At 36.6% G+C, this 24,322-nt stretch overlaps 1 protein-coding gene across 1 annotated transcript in view; it reads right to left on the bottom strand.

Moving 5' to 3' along the window:
* The window catches only part of cped1 (cadherin-like and PC-esterase domain containing 1), a 46,456-nt gene that overhangs the window by 10,459 nt on the left and 11,675 nt on the right, over nucleotides 1-24,322 (bottom strand). The window contains exons 3-14 of the mRNA XM_081364052.1: nucleotides 24,131-24,225; nucleotides 23,447-23,528; nucleotides 20,424-20,508; nucleotides 20,196-20,346; nucleotides 18,351-18,481; nucleotides 17,634-17,706; nucleotides 17,384-17,539; nucleotides 16,692-16,796; nucleotides 16,339-16,490; nucleotides 15,483-15,532; nucleotides 14,339-14,525; nucleotides 13,128-13,296 (exon numbers count right to left, since the gene is read on the bottom strand). Of these exons, the coding sequence (XP_081220178.1) occupies nucleotides 13,128-13,296; nucleotides 14,339-14,525; nucleotides 15,483-15,532; nucleotides 16,339-16,490; nucleotides 16,692-16,796; nucleotides 17,384-17,539; nucleotides 17,634-17,706; nucleotides 18,351-18,481; nucleotides 20,196-20,346; nucleotides 20,424-20,508; nucleotides 23,447-23,528; nucleotides 24,131-24,225 (1,436 nt within the window). The remainder of the gene's footprint in view (nucleotides 1-13,127; nucleotides 13,297-14,338; nucleotides 14,526-15,482; nucleotides 15,533-16,338; nucleotides 16,491-16,691; nucleotides 16,797-17,383; nucleotides 17,540-17,633; nucleotides 17,707-18,350; nucleotides 18,482-20,195; nucleotides 20,347-20,423; nucleotides 20,509-23,446; nucleotides 23,529-24,130; nucleotides 24,226-24,322) is intronic.

Below are 24,322 nucleotides of genomic sequence, written 5' to 3'. Positions count from 1 at the left end.
CCTTACTACCAGCTCTGACAAACCCTTTCAGAACTCTCTGCTTAGCTTTTATCATTAAAAGTTTGTTTCAAGTGAGAGTCTTAAGCCCTTTGAGAGGGAAGACACATACTTAACAGGGCTGTTTTAATAAGCCGACATTGGAGACAAAGCCCTCAGCTGTAGTGCACTAAAAGACATAAAAAAATACATGCAGGAGATTAGCAGCTTTCTGTAGAGGATCAAACATGTAAAACCATTCCAGCGGGATCAAGTCTGGCTCAATATTGGATGAAAGTAAAGCAGTTGACAATCAAAATGAAACTTTGACAGAAAAAGTTGAGATAAAAGAAAGTTGAACTGTTTATCTAACAATTTGCCCATTTTATTCATTAGATATTAGTAGCATATAGTGAAAACATGTATTATTGTGAAACCTTGCAAATAAGTCCACCTTTAAAGGCTCTTCTCAAATATAACCCTTTCTTCTGTTGGCCTAAAGAAAACATGATATTTTGTCAGATGAGAACAGATGTTGTATTACAGGTCAGTGTGAGTGTCCAACCAACAAAGAGACTTAGAAGTGGCAGATAAGCTGATTCATTTGTGCCATGCATGCAAAACGAAAGTGTAATTAAACTGGGTGTATTGTGAGAAGTGCCGTACAGATGTCCCATCTGCTCAACGAAATAAGGCCTTTGTTATGAAAGCCTGAAGTGGCTTTACTGAGAGTGTTTAATGTAATCCTGTGGATTGTGGATTGTAATCCTATATAGAACTGTCATGCTGTCAGAAAATCCCTCACACTATAAGACAGGCTATTGGGTTTCTTTTCAATTAGGATGGTGAAAACAGAAGTAGCATATGCAGCAGGCATCAAAAAGTTTTATTTGAATGAATATAAAGAGGTATTCTGCCTGAATCCTTTAATCGGCTAAGAGAACAGAAAGAGAGGTTTTAGTTAGAGTAACTTTGAAAGTTCAATTCTAGCATTCGCATTAGCAAGTGAAAGATCACAGACTACGAGGGAGAATATTCTGGATGAAGGAATAAGAAAAGAGTAGGAAAATAATAAATAAATCGCATGGTTTCCTCGGAATGTGTCTTAGACATAGATGAACAGAGAGGCAACAACAGACCAAGTCACTTAATCATTTACTAAGAAACAGAATCAAGAAGCAATTTGAAATAGGCTACTTTATATTCATAGTATATGATTGTTTGTCAAACTGTCTCTGTTCTGAAGTTCTTTGTCTCCAAACATAATTACACAACATACATGAACAAACACATGGACGCAATCATCTGTAGCCGGTCCAAGCCAAAAAAGCTCATATAAGCTTTTGGAAAAAAGTTATAGACTTGCTCTTATAAGGTCAGGTTATCTGAAGAGGAGCCTTACGCCACATCTGTTCTCTGTTTTCATACAGTAGATCTCTATTAGAGATGAACGCAGAGCTACTGCCAGCTACACACTAAACACGCAACAAACACGCACACTTGAGCAGATAAATCTGAGGCAACATAAAAAAGCAGGAGGATGTTTCTCAGATCCACGGAAGCTCATGTCCTTCTCTTTGCATTCAGTTAATAAAAATAGTGAATGCTGGTACTAACAGTACTCATACTATTTTAGTATTGTGCTATAAAGAGCAGAGTATGCACATTTTTTCATACAGCAGTACAGTGTTTGTCTGTGTGAAAATGAATACATCAAAACCTTTAAACAAAATTGGAAAATACATAAATAAATAATAGCCATATAAATTAATTAAGAGCAAATAAAAAAAAATTTGCAATATAAAAAGTAATGCACAGTACAAAATGAGTAATATACTGGTATTACATTTGCAAACAGCCATAGCCTTTTCCTGCGAACCTCTGGTGAGCCATTTCATATTGGTCTAAGATCCAATGCCACTGCTAATAGTGAATAAGTCTGTATCTGACATGAGATCTGTGGACTGTTAATACAAACCACATGAGTACACACACAAACATATCTACTGATATTTGTAACGGTCTTCCAAATACTTATTTGGTACGCTCACTGTACATGCTGGGTTCAGGGGTTCATGACCTCTGATAGCATCATCTGTTGTGGGGGTCCGATCTAAGCTCACATGGTTTGCTTTGGAGTTCACGTGTTTGAACACTGCCATCGCAGGCTTGGTTTTTTTCTGAGTCATACTGAAGTGGTGTTCGACAGCTGCGGTTCTGTCAAAATTTGAGTTGTAATGGAAGATGACAGATGGAATCTGGTGTCTAGTCAAGCTCTATAAAAGGATCTGAGCAATACAAATAGGAATCCATCATCTAGAAAATACAACAAGGATGCAATGAGAAGAAAGTAAAATTCTGTATTTCTTCCTTTCCTTTTTGTGTCAGTCATAATAACTGATGGCATGACGAGTCTTGGGATTGGGGGCAAATGAAGCATTTTTTTTTTTTTACATTTTTCTTGTACAAACTCCAACTAATACAAATCTACTGGCTACCAGACAGAGCATGGGTCGGAAAGCCGAATTTGTACATCTTTTAACCTCTGGATTCTTTTTTTGTTTAAATCAACTTGCGGCAACAATCTAAAAGTCGCCCAAATCTGCAGGAAGACCACGGACTTTGCAAAACACATGCACGCATGCACGCGCAAATGGAATAAAATAATATAAAATAGAAACCTCAAAAATTTATTTCTTAAACATTAATTAAACATGCATGTGTAATATAATTGTTGGCATTAATAAAAAGTTTTATTTTATATGATAAAAATTGTATGTATATATATATATATATATTTTTTTTTTACTGTTATTATTCATAATGTTATTAATTTAATATGATTATTATTAAGATGTTTTATAAAAAATAACTGAATATATAACTGAATAATAGTTATTTTATATTTCTTTTTTAGTGTTATTTTTTTATTAATATATCTATATGAAAATATATGAATAATAATAATTATAACAACAACAATGAAATATAAATATGAAAATACTATTTCTATTATTCAGTTATTTTTATAAAATATATTATTAATAATAATAGTAATAATAGCAAAGAAATATAAATATACAAACACCATTATTATTATTATTCAGTTATTTTTATAAAATATATAAATAATGATGATAATATATTTTTATTTCCTTGTTACTATTATTATTTTTATTAATATAATTTATAAATCATTAACAATAAATATATATTTATTATTATTATTATTATTATTATTATTATATAATATATGCAATAAAAAATGGCTGAATAATAATAATATTTTTTATTAATTACTTGCTAATTACACCGAGTCATGACACTTTGTATATTACTGAAATGTAGTGTTATAATTGCCCCGGTCTGCCCCATTTATGAGTTTTCTGCATGCATGTCTCCCTTCTTTTTCTCTTTCCCAGGCTAAACATGGCATCAGATAAGCATTTACTAATTACAGTGAGGAAATGAGCAGAAGTCAAAGCTGCCAGTCTCATCTTTTCAGAACACACACACTAACTTCCTCTGTAATATGATACAGCCCTGTACCACCTGTGATACACACTCATGGCCCTCGTTTCCCCACCAAACACACACACAGGCATTAAAGAAAGTCAAAAGCACACAGCTTGGCTTTAATCAAGTGATCTTCCAGTCCTGTTAGAAGCAGAGGCAAAAAGACTCAGTTGGACACACTCACTCACAGCTGCTCTTACTTCCCTGATCGGTCTCTCCGTAGGAGAGCTGAAGAATGAAAACAGGCCTGAGTCATTCAGGAACGTAAGTGTGAGATTTAACAGCAGTAAATTTCCATTTCTTGAAGACAAATTGGACTGAGGTCAAAAATGTTGCATCTTTACTTTGGCCAGAATGAATCTCCGCCAAAGCAGATCTTTCTTTGACTGCCTGGGGCAAGGAGGTCTGTAAAACTTGAGCTATCTGTCAGCATTCTCATTCATCTCAATAGCAGGACTTTCACAGAATACATCCATGCATGCTTTTTTGTGTGTATAAATATACATCTATACAAAAAAAAAAATATGAATATACGCTACCATTCAAAAGTTTGTTCAAAATGTTTTTATGCTCACCAAGGCTACATTTATTTGATCAAAAATACAGTAAAAACAGTAATATTGTGAAATATTATAAAAATTTAGTGTATGATTTTCTGTTTTAATATATTTTAATAAGTGTTTTAACAAAGCTGAATTTACAGCAACATTACTCCAGTCGTCAGCGTCACATGATCCTTCAGAAACCCTTCTGATTGCTCAAGAAAAAAAAATGTATTATCAAATGTTGAAAACAGTTGCTTAAAATTTTTGTGGAAACGGTAATCTTTTTTTTCCAGGATTCTTTGATTAATACAAAGTTCAAAAGAACAGCATTCATTTGAAGTAGAAATCTTTTGTAACATTACTTTTGATCAATTTAATGAATACATTTTTGGTAACACTTTATTTCGACAGTAACACTTTAGACATTATAAGAACTATAAGTAACTATATATCAACTAACTCTCATTCATTCACTTAGACATTCTACTGACTAGAAGTAACTTTGCAACTACATGTCAACTTATTCTACTAACCCGAACTCTAACCTGTCTACAAATTCAATGAGTTAGTTGACGCGTATTTGCAAATTAACGACAGTTAGTTGACATGTAGTTGTGAAGTTACTTATACCGTAGTTAGTAGAATGTCTAAAGTGGACTATTAAAAATAAAGTGTAGCACAATTTCCTTTCAAAAAGGCAACAATAAGCAAGCAAAAAAAAAATAATAATTATATGAAAAAACAATGTACGGTCAACACTGTATAATCCATGACACAGCACACAAACTGACTAAAGCATATGCCGAAGCCTGACTGCTAATAGTGGACCACCAGCGGTTTGTTATTGTGAAATAATTGTACCACTGGACCACAAAAACACAAGGCAGAGCAGGAAGCAGTCAGCTTCTGAGTGTTCGGCAAACAGCTTTTAGCTCGATCCCTTCTTTAACAGGGACTGATTAAGAACAGAACGGATACATTTACTCAATTCTCTGGTACAAGTGAGCTGATTAGGTACAAAGCAAAAAGTGGGCTATGGCCAGACCGCAGAAATGTTCAATGAAAACCAGCAGTCAGGTCATAAAGTTACCACATGGGTTCATATTTCTGTTATAATGTAGAATGCATGGGGAATCTTTCTCAGACCCTAAACCAGTTTCCCCCATCTTGCTCGTTTCTGTTACCAGACTTCTACTGCTCACAACCGTATTTGGACACTTAAGTTAAACTTAAACATGTCTGAATGCCATAGCATTAGATAATAAAACATTAATCAATGAGGCATCTGCAAAGAAATGATGCTAAACACTTAAAAATAAGGTGATTTTATTGGCATTGAAGGTTCCATAAAAAAACTTTCACATTCATGGAAACTGTTCACTGCACAAACGTTTCTTTATAGTAGAAACAGGTTCTTTAGATTATTAAAATGTTCTTTACATTAAGAAAAAAAGGTTCCCTGAAAGGTTCTTTGGGGAACCCAAAAGTGGTTCTTCTATGAGATTGGCCTTTTGGAAACTTTATTTTTTAATAGAGTTGTTGTTTTTTTCCAGAACTAACTGAACCAATTCTGCATTGACTTTTAATCAATTTTAAGTGGATGTATGAAGTCAATTCCCCTCATTCTTACACAGGTGTGTATCAAAAAGGGGGGAAAACAGGCAATGCAAGTGTTAAAAATTCTTTCTTTTCTCCTTGATTTAAAAAACGCCCTGACTCAGCGATCAGATACCAGATGTAAATTACCAAACAGAGAGGAGGCTTGTTTTCTGATTTATCCCTGGCCCAAATTCCAGCTATTTTTCTCTCACACACACAGAAGTAAGAAGTAACTCACAGCAAACATTACACCACCAACATTTTGGAGAAGTGCACCGGTGGGAGACCATGCATGCGCATTCACTGTCCTGCGCCCCGCTCTGACCCAGACGGTGCTGTAAGAGCTTAATCCGTGTGTGAGTGGGTCTGATCTGACAGACTTCAAAAGCAGAGCTCCCGATCACGCGCGCATGTGGACCGCTACATAATCGCTTAGATTCAACCACGGATCCTGATGGGGCAAATAAATGCCTCAAGACCCACTGTGAGAGCCTGAGCAGGAGAGAGTGAAAAAAGAAGAGGTTATAGTGCATGACAGGGAAAGAGAAAGATGAAAGGTGTAGGTGGGTTCAGGAGGTCTCATCTGTCTCTCTCCATATATCCACCTCCGTCAATCATCCCAATCAAACCCTTCTGTCATCGCCTGATTGAAACTCAAGACCAATAATGCAGAAGAAAAACTGAAGGATGAGGGATTAGAAAAAAAAGAGCAAGTTTGGTCTAGGAGTGTAGGATTAGAAAGACATAGCAAGAGTTTTACTTTTGTGAAACAGGATATTTAGTAAGAATCCTTAATATAAAATAATATATATGGATCATGCACACTAACAGCTAGCCACAGCTCAGGATTCTGCAAGTATATCAAATAAAATAAAAATAATTATAAAATAGCCTTCTTTATGAATACACGACTGAGAATGACTAGATATAAAATGGTAACAAAATATGCTTTTGAAATGAAATAGAAATGTGATGTATTTCATTGTTAAACAGGATATTCAATGAAAATAAATTGTACAAATAAAATACAAAATATAATATAAAATAAAAATAAATAAATGAAAAGATAAAAAAAATAGGACTTCTAACTTTTTTTTTCTTTAGAATAACAAGTATTGATGAATCAGGACACATTTTAGCCCTTAAAAACATTTGCCATAGAAGTTTCAGCCAAAACAGTTTTTTTTTTTTTTTTTCAAAGGACATTTATTGTCACTACAATGTTATCAATATAGCTAACTAAATCTCTCATTTCAATGGAACTGGGAGACACCATAGCTGGTAAATAAAAAGTAAGACATCATCACTTGAATTTTGCTAAGTCGCATATGACCAACAGCTGTTTGTGACCCTCAAACAAAAAAATAAGACGTCTTTCCCTAATCAGATCAGCAAGAAAACAGCTGTATCTTATTAAGATTGTGTGAATGTGGCACACTGTGTCAAATTGCCATTTCCCCTGTCTGGTGCTAACTCAGTCCGGCACTAATAAGGGCCAATGAAGTCTGTCATTGTGGTCATTCGCTCTCTGTGGTGAGCTATAGCCAGTCCAGATGTGCACGAACAGACTGTGGGTAAGCAAGCCAATAGCTCTCTCTGGGCAAACAAGAGGCAGTTTTCTCAAAGAAACAGGATTGAGGCTCCCGGTGGAGGATCCTCCAAGCTGCTGCACTTCAAAAAGGATTAAGAGCTCCTGACAATTTAAAGAAATGAGCACATTATTCTATATCGCCATACCGACCGGCAAACTATGTGGAATGAGTATAGTTTCTTTTGAGTTTTGAAGTGAGGAGGTCAGCGTCACATTAGCAGGTGAACTGGCGGTCAGACACTATCTGTTAGAAACAAGATGGCCAAGTATAAAAATACTATAAGAAGCCTAGGAAATCATCCATGCCTCATTAACTGTTCCTCGAGTCTCTTTACAGCTGGCATTGAGATCAGTTTCGGGTGATCCGTTTATAAGTGGACAGCGCTAAAGACTGGTTTAAATGCGGTTTAAAATGACTCACACTTAGGTCAAAGGTAGCTGAAAACACGTTACCACATTTTATTAGTAGTGCTAACCTGGGTTTTAAACTTTTAAAACTGCTTTATTCACACTTTCACATATTTTCCCCTAGTGGACGATAAAAAAGGTGAGAGAACCACGTCTGGGACACATGCATTAACCGCTAGGCTGCAGTTCCTTTCGGTATTACTGCGGGATTGTGCAAGTATTTGAACAAAAAAAATAAAGAAAACAAAAGGAGAAAAGATTAACAAGGCAGATTAGCCTATGGCTCCTTTGGGTTTTGAGAATAAAACGTCTATGTTCATGTTCACTGGCACCATTACAATAGTGCTTCATAATTGTCTTTGGTGTGTTTGTTTTCACTACAAGATGAAAGCAGGTGTTCACACAGAAATAAAGGAAGCCTGAGGAGGAAGATGCGTGTATGGGAGTCGATACATTGATGCGACCCATTGTGGGTGGGAGTAATAACTGTTTGCATACCTGCCATCCTGCCTGTGTCATCTTCAACTAATTAAAAATCAAATTGCCCCAACAATCGAGCAACATTCTGCATTAGCCTGACAATACAGTGGCCAGAGACACTCGAGAGGACTTCAAAGCCCAGCAGGGTGAATGGAGCTTGTGTTTGGTAGGGGGTGCTGGTGGTCCTCAAACCCCCCGCCCATTTTACAGACATCCAGCTATGACCATCATGGTACTCTCGCTGACCCATTGAGGTGAAGGGGGAAGAAATGAGAGAAAAACATGAAAAGAGAACAGATGAGAGAGCACTTGGTATAGGAAAAGAGTCCAGGTGGGTTTTGGGAGTTAGTTAAATGGACTGAAGCAACATTCATAGACTGAAAATTCAGTTCCCAGACTGTCTTCCCCCCCAAAAGTCAAGATTTAGAGAATATGACAGATAACATGCAGAAAAGTAAACTTATTTTAAAATAAATACTTACATTTCTTTGTGAATTTTGTTTATAATATAAATTATGCAAAAAAAAAAAAAAAAAAACTATTTGTATAATTTATATAAATAATTTTACAATTTAGTAAGATTTTACATCCAGTAAGATGTTAATAAAACCACTGAACTGATGTGTATATAATAATTTATTCAGTATCTACTTTCAGGAAAAGTAAAAACAGGTCAAATATAAAATAAAAAAACATAGGAACATAGATGAGTTTTTTTGTTTCCTAAATCACCATGTATGAACAGGTGAACCTAATAATTTACGTTAAAAGCTGCACTGAATTTGATTTAGACAAATTATCTGCAAAGAACATCTCATTTCAACATCTTATACTAACGAGAGATTCAAATACATGATTGTATGATATAAATCAGATAAATGTGCTAAAAAGTTTGCTTTTTTGATAATTTCGTAATTGAACATGCTAACTCGGCATCCTTACTGAAAATTTAAACTATAAACAAATTTTTACTGGTTTTCTCTTCATCCTTAAGTTGAAGTCAGACAAATCATGGTTTAAAAAAAACCACATTCATTGTCCAACACATGCCAGTTTCCCAACAGAAATAATCTCACTCCTAACAGACCATTACATTCTTTAGCACTTCATTGGTTTTATAAGCCATACAGCATTGAAAAGGTCACACTATTTTAAAAAGACCTCATCTGTATGTTTACAGTGCCAGGGTGACACAGAATACGTCCCTTCTCCTAATTACTGACTCCATAAACCCAGAAGACTCCATACACACACCAGCGTGCCAAACACACTGTGGTACACTTCTCAGCTGGAGTGGGCTTTAGGAAGCAGGGGTCAGTTGACTAACGACAACACCAGACGAAGGAACGAGAGACAGACAAACTCACTTTAACTGCTTCAGAATGGAGAGACTGGAGAGAATGAAGTAACAATCCACCATATCTAAAAAGCCGAGGCTCATGTTTCAGAGAAAAGATCTTCAGCAGGTTTCAAGATTCAAATATGGTTTCAAAAACACCATAAATGTATCATAAAGGTCGTCCACTTGTAATGGATATTTCAAGTATTCTGAAGAATTTGGAATATAGGGTCAACAATTTAATGGGATAGATCACCCAAAAATAAAAATTGTGGCATCATTTACTCACCCTTATTGCTCCAAACCTGTACGACTCTATTTCTTCTTCAGAACACAAAAGATGATATCTTGAAGTCAAAAAATGTTGGACCCCATTGACTTTCATTATATGAACGACAACAACAACTACAACAACAAAAGACTTTAGGCTGGGGTTTTAAAGACAAGATTAGTAAATGATTTCCCTTTTTGTATGTGTAAGTGAAATTTTCCTTTACTAGTCCAATCTGTGCTAAACTAATTGCTTTAGCATCAGAGTCAAAAAGGGGTGATTTTTTGCCACCGCAGAGCTTTGATGGATGATGAGGGTTGTAATGACAAACAGAGAGAGCGTTGAGAAGAGGAGAGGGAGGGCAGATGGTGGACGTGGATGTCGACATGCTGTAGCTTCAAAAGAATTCCTGTGCGCTGCCACCTTGCCTCCCCTGTCCCTTCTGCACTAATGTTTTCCACAGTAATCCACCTAAAGCAGGACAAAGAGACGCTCTGAGTGTCTGAATACGAATGTCTTTGCAGTTGTGTAACATCTCGCGGCATGTTTATATGACGGCGTGTCAAGTTAAAACGAGACCCATGCATTCTGTTCCACTGCTGTCTTAACGCTTGTGTGAACCGCTCCATAGAAGGATTGTGGTGTAAAAAGATGCGCATATGCAGTTGGAAAGAATTAAAATCTCTTGCATCGTTTTCCCTCAAGACCACCCTATGTGTCTTGGCGTGAGATACAAATACAAAAAAATGGAAAACGAAAGAGTTGACTTTAGATTGTGCCAACATTTGAAAAGTCATAAATAAAAATATCTATGTAAATTAACAGAACAGACGCCAACAAGCCAATCTTATCCGTTATGTCTGAATGTCACCTCGAAGCTTGAAAAACACCCATCATATGCAGGGGAACAGCTCCAGAATTATAAAACCACATTGTGGCTTCTGCTCGGAAAAAAAAAACGCTTCCTAGTCAAAACCCATTCAATCACAAGCCATACGTCAACACAGAGATGGGGAGAGCGTTCCCTGAAAGTCAGAAAACAGCACCCACTTCCATTTAAAAAATAGCTTTTAACGGTTTAGACTAATGATGAGAGAGACAGAGACAAACAGAGACAAAAACATTATTAAAATATGTTCCTTTCTGTTCAACAGAAGAAAGAAAGTCATCGTTTTGGAATGACAAGGAGAGTAAATAACGATTTGTAGTTTTGGGTGAACTGTGTCTAATTTGTGCTGAAGAAACTAATTTCTGTAATATTTTACAAATTAAGTTTTATTGAAGAAAAGGTCAAATCTTATAAATAAATATTCTAAACTTAAATCTTATAAAATGGAGGAACACACACACACACACACACACACACACACACACACACACACACACAAATAAACAACTTTTGTTCAGTTTAATGAAAACTATACTACATAAATTTCCTAAAACCCTAAATCATCATCAGGGATGTTGGGTAATGCTTCATGTCACCCTTAAATAAGTGAATGAATAAAGGAGAAGATGTGTTGCAAACAAAACTTTTCCAGCTGGATGTAAAACAGCGGACAATTCATCAAGCTTAGTGCTCGTATTTATATGCTGGATGAGGTCAGGAAGTCATGTGTGTATTAATGAGGTACACATGTTGAATTATCTTTTGACACATATTGATATCTTTTGGTCACTCCATCAACAGAATGTTGCTTTCTGAATATACCCATGTGAACACTAGTCAGTAAATTCTGATGCTGCTTATGGTTTTAGGATTGTGTCCCTGACACACAAAGAGAAGAGTTATGAATATGTTTGTCTCGCTGTAAAGATTTGTCTTTGAACGGGAAAGTGATAAAATGCTCGATTTCCAGCCCAGTCTCCTCTCCAGGGATCATGGGATAAATGAAGGAATGTCAAATGTTAGAAAGGAGCTGTTGCAATTCTCATACACATTGAAGATCGGAGACCAAAATAAGTCCTCCAACACAGGACACAGTCTTACCAATTGGTCCAGTTGGTAACAACTATCCCAAATATTCAGTCAAAAGCCCGGTTTACACCTGACAATAATATTAGTCTTGGCTGATCAGATCACAAGTGGTCAGCTCAGACACATTAACATGCTTTGTGCATGTTAACATCAAGTCTCTGGTATTCAATAGTTGGATAGCATAGATCTGAATAATTGAGAACCAAGAGGAATTTGTTTAATCTCCTATGTTAATTTTACAAAAACACAACTAGAGAATGATATTGACCCATTAAGAAAACTCACAGCTCATCACAAGTCCTGAATCTTTTCAGAGAACACTGCAGTAACTTACGTTTAACTTATGATGCCTGAATCCAAAAGTGGTTCATGCTCACTGAAGCTCCAACCAAACAGGAATCCCTAAGGATTATGCTGTCATCAGCTCATTATCACAAGACATACACCATAAAACACTCTCATAATGAGCTAGAGATCCACAGAGTCACGAACACTGTCGCTCTCTCTTTTTCTTCTTCACTCATTTGGCTTTCCCCCCCATTCTGTAGCATCACTTTGATCCAGAGAAGCATGACATACAAAGAAACCATTGAGAAGTAGTGACGATTTAAAATACGTTTTGGAATAATATTTGAAACTTATTTAATTCAGTAACAAAAATAGTGTTTTATTGTTGGTTCCTTGATTTATTTGCATCCCACTCAAAATGCTCATAGATTTCACTATGTGGGCTTTTACATTTAACAATAATTTGGTAAAAAAATAAAAAAATAAATACACGTAGGTTAATGTTGTTGCATATAAATGGCAATGATTCAATAATTTATCAATGTGTTAATACCCCCCCCACCACCACCACCACCACCACCACACACACACACACACACACACACACACACACACACACACACACACACACACACACACACACACACACACAAGCATGAGTCTCAACACTGTGTGACAGAAACCTGCTGTGATCCAGTATAACTGAGTCTATGATCAGCGCTATCAGCTTGCACTGAAACCTGAACATCCACAAGAAAGAAAGTGACTGAGTGTTGGATGGACTGAATCCAAGATGGAAGTAAACATCCTCAAATTGAGAGTTTCTTGGTTTAAAACCAGTTCTAAAGATTCAAGACTACTGAAAAAAAGGTATAAAATCTGTCACTGGGGCGGTATGTACCATTTAGGGTACTAATATGTACCTTTAAGATGCTAATATGCACCGTTTAGGGGTAAATAAGGAACAAAGGTGTACCTTTTGAAAGGCTACCACCCCAGTGACAGCTTTTGTACCATTTTTCTGAGAGTGTAGGAATGTAAGCCGACAAATTCCTCTTAGACAGATGTGTGTATTAGTGTCTGCTGCTGAGTTTAGGGCAGGAGTTGGTGAGAGTGTGTGTGTTTGTCCTGCATACCTGCACAAAGCTGCACATCACATACTCATCAAACATTGGCAGACTGGGCCTGCTTTCGCGGTATATGTGCAGAGTGTATATCGTCATGACGACAGGCTCGGCCTCTGATTCGTCCATCACCAGAATGTTGATTCTGCTGTTGCCCAGGCCAACTGGATAGTTTGCCATTCTGAAGGAAACAGAGGAAAGTTCTGAGGAACTCAGTGTACCCGATCACTTATGCGCACACAAACACACACACCCTTCACTTTTGGGGTTATTCTTGCTGCGACAGGGGAGGAGGATTACTGTGGATTAAAACTGGGTCCCAGTCAACAGGTGACCCCTCACTCGTGGACAAATAAGTCTGTGCTTTCACAAAACCTTGAGAAAAGAGACAACCCAGACTGCTTTCAGACAGATCCATCAACCCTCTGCTTTTTATGAGTAGAACTAATAACCTTAAAATTGAGTCTTTCTCCGAAAGGCTTCACTGTAAAAAGTGGGAACTTGCAGCTGTTATTTTAAGGAGTTATTTATATGTAATCTAACCAATAAAATGACTTTCATTGATATAATCTAATGAAGTCAGGTTGATATATATTATATATATCAATATACATAAATATTATTATTAAAATATACATTATTGAACATTATAAAAAGCATTCATATCCATGTTTTTTGTTGACTGTGTTATTTATTATTATCATCATTAAACATGTCTTTATTAAATACCAATTAAAAGCCCAATAGCTGCTTATTATAATCTTGGGTCAGGGTCAGCTTTAAATGTGTAAAAGCGCTTTTTCCCCCTCCGTGGGTATTAGAGATTACAGGCTGTAATGGAGTCCAGTAGACAGTAATCAGGGAATTTAAATGTGTGTGTGTGTGTGTGTGACTCGCCATGCATGGGAAAGCAAATTCAGAAATTAATCTGATAAATCAATCAAACGGTGAAGTGAGTTTGAGCTGAGACATAAGAAGCTAGATCTGATTACCAAGAAAAAAGCAGCGACGGCACTAACCGTACCGCATACCCTTTGTTCATTGTTTCCCAGCTCAAGCTGCAGTGTTTTACAACACTGACTGCATGGCTGCTCAGTCCACACAAGTTTCCGTGATTTTATGCACATAAAATGAATCTCTTAAATGTACATTTGAATGCCACAATAATTAATTCTACAATCTGGCCATTGAGTTTGTGGTTATGCCATATAGGTTTGGTCTACCTGGGTCCACGATGTTCGTCCAGGTGAATGTGACAGTGTGGGCTGACTGGTTCTGGACGGATATGAATGGTGATCACATCAAATGGAACCTCGGCTCGATATTCCTTCATCCATGCGTTAAACGTCGGCATCAGGGCCATCGGAGGGTCTGTGTACAACTGCCTCAGGTGAGGATCAACACACCTCCCTTAAAACAGAAGTAAGGCGCATTTAATGGTTTTATACTGATTACCAGTGCACTGTAAAAAATAATTGTCAAAATAATGTCAAAATAATTAATTGGTTTGAGTAGGGTAAACTTCAATTAAACAAATTAGTTCAATCAAATTAACTTTTATGAGTATTAAACACTTTTCTTTTAAGTCCACAAAACTAACACATTTTAATACATAAATTGTTTCATTTCATTTAGACAGTTAAATTGGACTGAAACAGGGCTGGAATTTCTATTTCCCAGCATGCTTTACCATGACACTCGAAAGGGTGAGTAAATGCTAAAATTAAGTATTATATAATGTTTTTTTTTTCAAGATTAATGTTAAGTGGGAGTTTTAGTAGTGTTTATTTTTTTGCTATGCTAATTTACACGAGTTTCTGTAATGTGTTTTTTTTGGGGGGGGGGGGGGGGTGTTTACCATCATGTTGACGAGTGGAACATGAGCTTAGTTTGAGAACAGAAATATGATAATTGTTTTATTTCACTGTACTCTAGCAATTGCTATGCCATGCTAATACTATCAAAGCATTGTGGTACCAATTAGAAAGTTAGAATTTACTGAATAATAGTTAAAGCTAGAAGGCACATTGCCAATACTAAAAAAATATTTAAGTCGAGATATGATAATTCTAAGTTAAATGTATGAATTAACTTACTCAAATATTTCAAGTTAAGAGCAAATAAAATGTACGAGTACAAAATATAAATCTGCCAGTTCTGCTTACTTAAACTTTGAATTTCTTCACTTAAAATTTTGATGTAACTGGTTGCCTATTTTTTTTCAGTTTTGCCAACTTCGGGTTTACAGTGCAGTTATTACACTGGTAAATGTATGTTTATTAAGTAAAAACAGTAGGTGCTTTATAAAAACAAATGTTTATTTGTAATTCTTACAGTCAGGTTAATATGTTACCACATGGTACTTACCTTTTCTTGACAGTGAATCTGATGCCTCTGGGCTCTTTGGCTCATCCAAGCTGTTGGAATTATAGAAAGTACAGCAATTTTAAGTAGAAAACTCAACAAGTGCTCTAAAATGCTTTATTAATGCAGGCGATTGGAAGAATGGAACGTTAGCAGATTGTTTTCCAGGAATAGCAAAATCAAGCATTTTATGACTTTCCCCTCCTCATTTTAACATATAAAAACAATCAGTGTTCAGAAAAGGTGTCTTAACTTGTTTGAAGGACATGACATTGCTGCAATTATTCCTCAATGTAGTAAGATGCTCAAAGACTGTTATAACTTTGTACAACAGAGCATTTTTAAACCATTTTTAAATGAAAGAATATGTGAAATTATGCTATTCTGAAAATGCAAAAGTGTATTTGACAGTTTTTTTATTGTAAACCATTTCAAATGACTTATTGCCATTACATAATAATAATAATAATAATATTAATATTAACTAAAAGAGAATAATTCACTCAATAGTGCACAGTTTACAGTGACAGATGATGTGCGAGAATGAGAAAATTAAAAGGAAAAAAAGGGAATATATAAAAGTAAGACATCAGGAGGTTTGGGAGATATTGTGTGAGAAATACTGTAAAAACAAATGTTTTGACTGGACTGCAGATGACCTAATGCACCACAGGCTTAAAACAGGACATCACTAAGAATGATTGAATACAAAACAATTTGTATGAAATTATCTCCGGACCCTTGCAGAATTTTGCACGCCTGCAGCATAACTCATCTCATCGTTGGAGAAAGGATAAGTCTTGATGATATAACCCGGGGAATCTGCAAATGTATCATGATGTGCAAGTATGTGTGTAACCTTTCAGTCTGATGTCTTCTCATGTAGTAAAGACTGAGTTCTTGGAGCAGGGCCATGAGAGCTGGTCTCCATCCATAATCATGTGCGCTGAGGGACTCTCCCTGGATTAGATCATGGCAGAGATCATCAGGAGGAGAAGATATAGGGTACAGCTGCCAACACACAGAGACAAAAATGCACAACAGGGACATACAGGTTTATTATGCGATAAGTTTACATGGAAAGATCCTTCAAACATTATGCATGTTTGCATGTCAAATTCAATTAAATGTATGCCTGTTAGTCCATATTAATAAGCATGTATACTATAGCTAATAGGAGCATTTTTAAAAGTACATAAAATGTGTCTTTACCAGCTGGAAGGGTCCTGGTCTTTTGAGGTGTTGATTAAACTGCCGCAGTAAATGCATCTCATCTAGAGGCAGACACAGACCGTTTGGCCCCTCACAGTCACCATACTGCAGCACGAGTTCAAATAATTAGGCCACAATTAATGATTAATGATAAAAACTATTGATGTGCATGGGGGGGGGGGGAAATACTATTTTACAAAGCAACAAAGAAGACAAGGAAATTGAACTAAATAAAAAATTGACTGTTTGTAAGGCATGGGAAATGACTTATTTGACATTTTAATTCCCTTTTTATTAAATAGGCCTCATTCATGAAACACAAGCAGAAAAAAAATATTTTGGACTGAATTGAATGCACTGATTTTTGCAAGAATGGGTTCATAAAATTAGTTCTACTCGTGTTTCATAAATGTCCTTTTAAATTTACGTATGTTTAAAATCACAAACTCAGTGGCGGTTTTATTTTACATGGACCAAGTTGCATCATGGGGGCAAATATGGTAAGATAATATGACTGAATATATCTCGGTAAAACCTGTTATTGGACATTTTATTTCCTCTCACAGAATAAATGTTCTGAAAACATTTTTTGGATGTGCCTACATCCACTCCTAAAGGAGCGAGTCAGGACACATAAAAAAAGAGAACCATTAATTAACTTAAACATAAGGACACACGGACGTCCGTTTTACCTTTTGGGTCTCTTCCTGCGTTCTAAGAGGTGAACTGGGCTCACTGTTGCATACTGGGAAAAGCAGTTTCAGCACATCCTCCAGCATATACTCTTTGGCTATCTGTCCGTCAAAGTGAGGGTCCTTCATTCCATCAAAGTGTAGATCAGTCTGAAGCTGTGACACAAAGTGTGTGTGTGTTGATATGCTGCCATCTAGTGGTCATATCGAGAGCTTGCATGGGAGATCATGGATGGGTGTTCATTCTTACCTTCACCACCACTGGACGAAGAGAAGCGTTATAGTGCAATGAGAAGGTCATTAACTGAAAACACAGCTTACACCTATAAGAAAAAAAAAAAAATCAAGATTTTATACATTGAGCTGATCAACATATATTATAAAATGACATATACAGTATAGCCAAAAGTATTATTAATAAAACAAATTATTAAATCAATGGCGTTTAAGTTAAATACAGGACAAAAACAGTTTTAGTCATGCATTACAAAAAACATTTATCAGGGTTTAAATATTTTGGTAACACTTTAAAATAAGGTCAACATTAGTATTTGTCCTATTCTTCTGCAATCCAGGTTTGTTTGAGTTGCGCCCTCTACTGTACAGGTGTGAATTTACATTTCCTTCAACCTAAGGCTTTTTATTATTATTTAAATATTATTTATTAGTTTATTAAAAACAAACAAGCATGCCCAGCCCAGATGAGAAAAAGTAATGCAAAAGTAACGCAACATTACCTTCCATAAAAAGAAACTAGGTAAGCAATTAGTTACTTAATGAATTACTTTTAAAAGTAACTTTCCTCAACACTAATAGCAAATATATTGCCCAATGCATTATATGATTTTATTTTATGACTGTAAAGTGTAACCAGTATTTTTATAATCTGTTGTTATATAACAACAAAAGACACACTTTTTTAAGATTAAAGTATGTGGGCAGTTTCTGGATGATGTGTGTTTATGACCTTGGTGAAGAGCTGCTCTCCTTTGTGGATAATAGAGCAGCTTTCAGGATGTCGCTGATAACATGATTCATGTGATCAATGGCTTGATGAGAGAGCAAAAGACCCAGTCTTTCTCTAAAGAATACCTGCAACTGAAAGAGAGAGAGAGGTCTGACACTGTACATAAACCCAAAGATGAAGAGCATCAGTAACAGAGAGATCTCATCACTCCATCATTCAGCATCCGTTCAGTCTCTCTAAACAAATTGAGCAGAACTCTGCAAATTCTACACTACAAAACCTGTTCATCAAGACTGATTTACCAGTGACATGCTGCTCTCCCACATGGAAAACAGACTTTAAAGGAGAACTCCGGTCAATTTTAACATTGAGCTCATTTTTTTGTACATTTGGAGTGCTGTCAATACAGAGAACAACGACAAAAATCGGTGTTGCCTACACCGAGTTATCCTCTTTTTAAAATTTGCACCCTGTTGACTTCAATGGGGCAAGTACTAAACCTGCTTTTAGCCTCTTAACATCCTTGATGTGTCATTACAAGTGCACAGGTCATGTGAGTGATTCCTTCAGAGTGATCACGGGTGAATCTGAATGCAGTAGACGTGATAGATATTAATAAAAATGATGTTATTTCAGCCAGCGCACATACCTGTATTTTCTTCCTGTTTTCGGTCGAAGTCCATAGTAATCGATTGTGAGTTCATGCGAGTGATCATAGGTAACTAAACCTATGCATGTGAACTCGACAATCGATTACATTAGCTGGGCACTTGTGACTTGTAATGACACATCAAGGATGTTAAGAGGCTAAAAGCAGGTTTAAAACTTTCCCCATTGGAACAACTTGAGGGTGAGTAAATAATGACAACTTTCATTTTTGGGTGAACCATCCCTTTAATATTAACTTTAATAAATCCCAGAGTTTTCAAGAACATCTTTGTGAACAGTAAAAATATATAATGTGTTTTTGGCAAGCTAATATTGTGAGTGATCTGTACACAGTATCATCACATGAGAGAAACCATTCCACTGTACACTGAGGTACAACAGACAGAGGAAGTTGATGAACCCACCTGAAGAGTAATGACAGAGCAGTACCGTAAGAGGGCAGTAGAAGAACAATTGTTTATGGTTGTGAAATGACATAGACCACACAAAACGTGTACTAAACCATCTTAATTAGGAGCTACCATAGACATAACTTTAACCCTAACATTATTTTTAATGAAGATGACACTAAGGAGAGATTTTGTCACAAGGACACATTGTTGCCCACAAACGGTCTAAGACAGTTTTGCATAACATCTTGATCTATATTACACGGCGCGTACACACACACACACACACACACACACAGGACCAGAGGGGAACGAGCAGACCTTTATGAAGGCTTTATAGTGATCTGCTTGTTTGTCAGGACTCTTTTATCAACCATTGAAACTCAGTAAACATGATCTGTCTCATATTAGATCTCAATGTGCCCTCCAGCTGTTTACAAGACTGACTGAAGCCTCTTAAGTAATCTGGCATCACACACACATACACACACAGCAATGAGAGCAGTGTTTCACAGCTGCGTGGACGCCTAATAAACATCACATGAGGAATAAATGCTTAGCCAAGCCTTCATCATCAGTAAACTGCAGCACAGGGACACACACTGCAATATTAAGACTAGAGAAATCTCATCTGATCTGATTTAAAAAATATAAATGCTTATCAAAATAGCCAAAAGGCACCTAATAATGATTTCTAAGCTCATTTGAGTATTGACATGCAGATATTGTTTTATTTAAACTGTAATTGTTTTACAGCTTTCTCACTCTAAGGAAAATGTTTTCTTACCTCAATAGCATAACTAGCTTTATCCAGGTGGGATTTGACCAAGGCTGTGCGGTGGACGAAAGCGGTCAGCGGTGTTGCAGAGGTAACCAGGACGTATACATTTACAGTAGCATTCAGGCCCTGATTGTCTGAGCGTGTGATTGGCTGCCTCCTGTAGGACACAATCACAACAACTCTGAAGAAAAACATTTTCGGTTGGCCATTTCCCTCAGATGTGGCATGACTTACTGTTGATCTTCAGCAGTGTTTGGGCTTCCCTCTTGTGGAGATGTGGTAAAAGCACAGGCTGAAGGGCGTATGGGTAATGTCACTCCTGAGAAAAGAAAAACAGAAGGCAGAGGAGAATAGAGTCTGGCACATTGATTTCCTCTGTGAGGAAGACGCATAGCACATGCACCGACATGAAGGCCAAAACAACTTTAATTCTTTCCACAAAGACCTCCAGACATCTGTCCAGAGATCCCACGTTAGCGAATCGTTGAGTCTCACCACGTTTCTCACATGCAGGTTTTGCTTCTGTGATAAATAAACTGAGCTGCCTGTCTTACTGCTAACCGTCGACACAAAGCAGCCTCATAACCTCATAAGTGATTGATTTTGGACGCACTACATAGGCAGAAAGTGCAAAACAAACTTGAAGCGCACAAGAGACTTTAATATCAGATTATTTAAATAGAATTTGACATTAGCATGGTGCTAAGCTAACAGCAAGCTAGTCAGAAAATTTCACAGCACACAAATATTAGGTAAAAAAGTAAATTTTTAAAAAGTTTTGACGTTTTCCTCGCTTCATCTGCCATGTTAGAATGACTTTCAGTGTCGCAATGCATTTCTTTCTCCATGAAAAGGTGTGCAATTCTGCCTCAGAATTTGGTTAAAACAAGGTAGGTCTCTTATGCTCACCAAGATAAGAATTTATTCAATCAAAAATACAGTAAAACAGTAACACTGTGAATATTACAATTAAAAATAACTGAATAACTTCAGAAATCATTCCAATATGATTCAATGCTCAAAAAACATTTCTTCTTCCTATTATTATTATCTATGTTAAACATAGTTGTGCTGCTTCATATTTTTGTGGAAACCATGATACATTTTTTCATGATTCTTTGATGAATAAAAAGTTCAAAAGTACAGCATTTATCTGAAATATGTTGTTTGTAACAGTGCAAAAGACTATTATAAATTTAATACATCCTTGCTGAATTTGAACGGTAGTATATGTTTTGCAATATGGACACATTCTCAATGGAAACATTGTTAACAAGGAGACAACATATCTTCATTCACTCCTGAAACTGCCAGAAGTTGCATTTTAGAGTGACATGTGTCAGACGTGACACGACAAAACAACTAGCGATAAAAGCTTCCTCTTCAAAGCAGCCACATTCGCAACAAGTGATGAGTCTCAGTTCATTTTGTCAGTCTCTTCAGTTCGTATTACTGTGGTGGCGCACAAGGCTCCATTGCTAGAGCCAGATCACGGTCCTGTGTGTTGTGTTTATAGGCTTCATATCAACACATGCACTCAGCATTTCTGAGTGAGAGAGTGATTTGGCACTGCTGTGCGAATGTAAATTCCTTCACTGATTCTAGTCCCTGTGTGTGTCACCATTTAATCAGAAACACACATGTGAGAAAGGATGCCACCATACCACAAAACTGAAGCAATGCTTAAGACCCTCAAACATCTCTACATTACACATCTCCAAACCTTGTTCAGTTAACCCACACCCACACCAGCCTTGGGCCCCGTTTCAAACCCCAAACCCTTATGAAACACTTGGAAAAACATCAGGATCTCTGTAACTCGGGCTTCTGCCAAAGTCCTGGTCACTCCCAACCCAAGTGTGTGAGCTATGCTGAGTTTACATTCAACTTGGTGACTGACCCGTCCATGTCGTGTGTATATTTGTGCACCCTACTGTACGCCTGCCTTCAGATATGATTATAAAGAGGACACAACCTTGCCTAGCCAAACCCCAAACACCAGGAGTCAATCGTTCTTGTTTCTGTGGGCGACGGGCCAACAGGAAGGACAATATTGTTTCAGAGCCAGAGACAAAGCCTCCTTTTCTGAAGCTGGGCGGTCTTGATGCCATAGGGGCAGCGGGTGAAAAATCGGTCATTATTGTCACAAAACATAGGCACTGTTATCCTCCTCCTTTGAGGTCTTTCAGTGGTGATGCCCATAATTGGTTTAAAGTAGTTCAATTAAGCATGATCAAGTTCAAAGAGCTTCGTAAATACGGCGTTCCTCTGACATTTAAGAAAATTCACTATTGCTGAAATTAAATGTCATTTATTATTTGCACTTACCTTTTAATATCCATGCAACATATCACCCTTGGCACTGACTTTTATAAGCAATTACAGAGAAAACCTTAAAACACTCCAATACACTGCTGACAGAAGTGCGTCACACACACACACACACACACACACACACACACACACACACACACACACACACACACACACACACACACACACACACACACACACACGCGCGCGCACACACACACACACACACACACACACACACACACACACACACACACACACAGCACTGTCAGAGATGTCAGTTAAATTGAGAATGGACTTTGTTTTTCCAACCAATTTAAATGATGAAGCTTTATTATAAAGGAATTTGAAATCCTAATGAAAGCCAAAGGGCTCCAGAGGGGTTGTTTTTGACCCAGTGTTGTTTTTGTTAACTTTGGCAATTTAAATAAAGCTGAAATAAAAAAAAAAAAAATGAAAAAAAATAACATAATTTGACAAAAAAAAAAAAAAAAAAAATTAGAAACAAACTTAAAATGTTGCCTTGGTAAGTGATAAGTTTTAGATGAAGTACTAAAATAAATGTAAAAATAAATATTACAAAAACGTATAAAAATAACAAAAGCGTATATAATTACTAAAACTTAAATTCAAATTAAAATGAAAACTGAAAAGATGAAAAATATATAATTCAAAATATAAATAAATTCAACAATAGTATATAATTAATACTGACTTTCATTAGATGGAAAAAAAAATGGTTCAAACTCTCCAAAATATATATATATATTTTGGTGTTCTACAGATGAAAGTAAGCCATACAGGTTTGGAACAACATGAAGTTGAGTAAATAACAACAAACTCATTCAACACTTTAAAAACTACTCATATCATGTTGTGGCTGCAAATATTAATGTCTCAGTATCAGTGTTAAAAACTAAAATGCCTGGAACATTCCAGCTCACCTGACAACTGGTTGTCCGTCAAAAACCGGCAGACTCCGCCCATGTCCAGAAACGCTCCGGCAAAGGCTGGTATTATGTTAACCTGTGTGAAGAGGTCAGAGTTTAACCAAGACCACCCTGATGAATAGTTTAAAAACCTTTAAAACAGTCTTTCTGTAATGCCTTAAGATCCTGCGAGATGACTAATGGCCCACGAGCGAGAGAGATTTAATAACTGACACAGTAAGTAGCAGTTGCTCTTGGATCAATTCCAGAACTATAACTGACCCAAGAAACTCGCAACAGCTGGGATATTTAAGCAAATCTGATCATTATATTAGCATTCCTAAATACAGGTTTAAAATGAATTGTAAGTAAAATACAAGAATGGCTCAAGCTCTTCTATATTTTCTGCATTTAGAGAGTGAGCTCAGAGTCGTCGAGATGTTGGAATGTTTTACTGCGTCCTGGTTTCTATAAACATTCCCTTTGAACCTCTGGACCGGATCTTATTTCACATGCATTTCAAACAAAAAGCATTTGGCGTAAGCACTTGGCTTTTGTGTTTGATTTTCCTTCTCAGTTTCAGATCTATAACAGGCCATATTTTTTAAATGATTGTGCATTACATTTGATCATAAACAGGAATCTCTTGAAGAGCGCTGGATGTGATTTCGGTCAGCTATAGGGAGTGGGTGGTCTTACCCTCTGGTGGTGATGCGGATGGGCAAAGTTGATTTTTCGCAGGCAACTTTTTTCAGAGCCCTTTAGACATATCAAGACGGACCAGTCTCTTCCATCTGTGTTCAAGAGAGAGTATATTTAGCATTTAGATGAAAAAATAAAGTAAGAAAAAATATGGTAAGATCAGCACTGATATATGCTGATGACAGTTTG

Source organism: Scardinius erythrophthalmus (assembly GCF_964197995.2).
Source record: "Scardinius erythrophthalmus genome assembly, chromosome: 4".
Classification (NCBI taxonomy): domain Eukaryota; kingdom Metazoa; phylum Chordata; class Actinopteri; order Cypriniformes; family Leuciscidae; genus Scardinius; species Scardinius erythrophthalmus.
The sequence above is the reverse complement of the archived record's forward strand: the minus strand, read 5'-3'. Positions and strand labels throughout refer to the sequence as shown.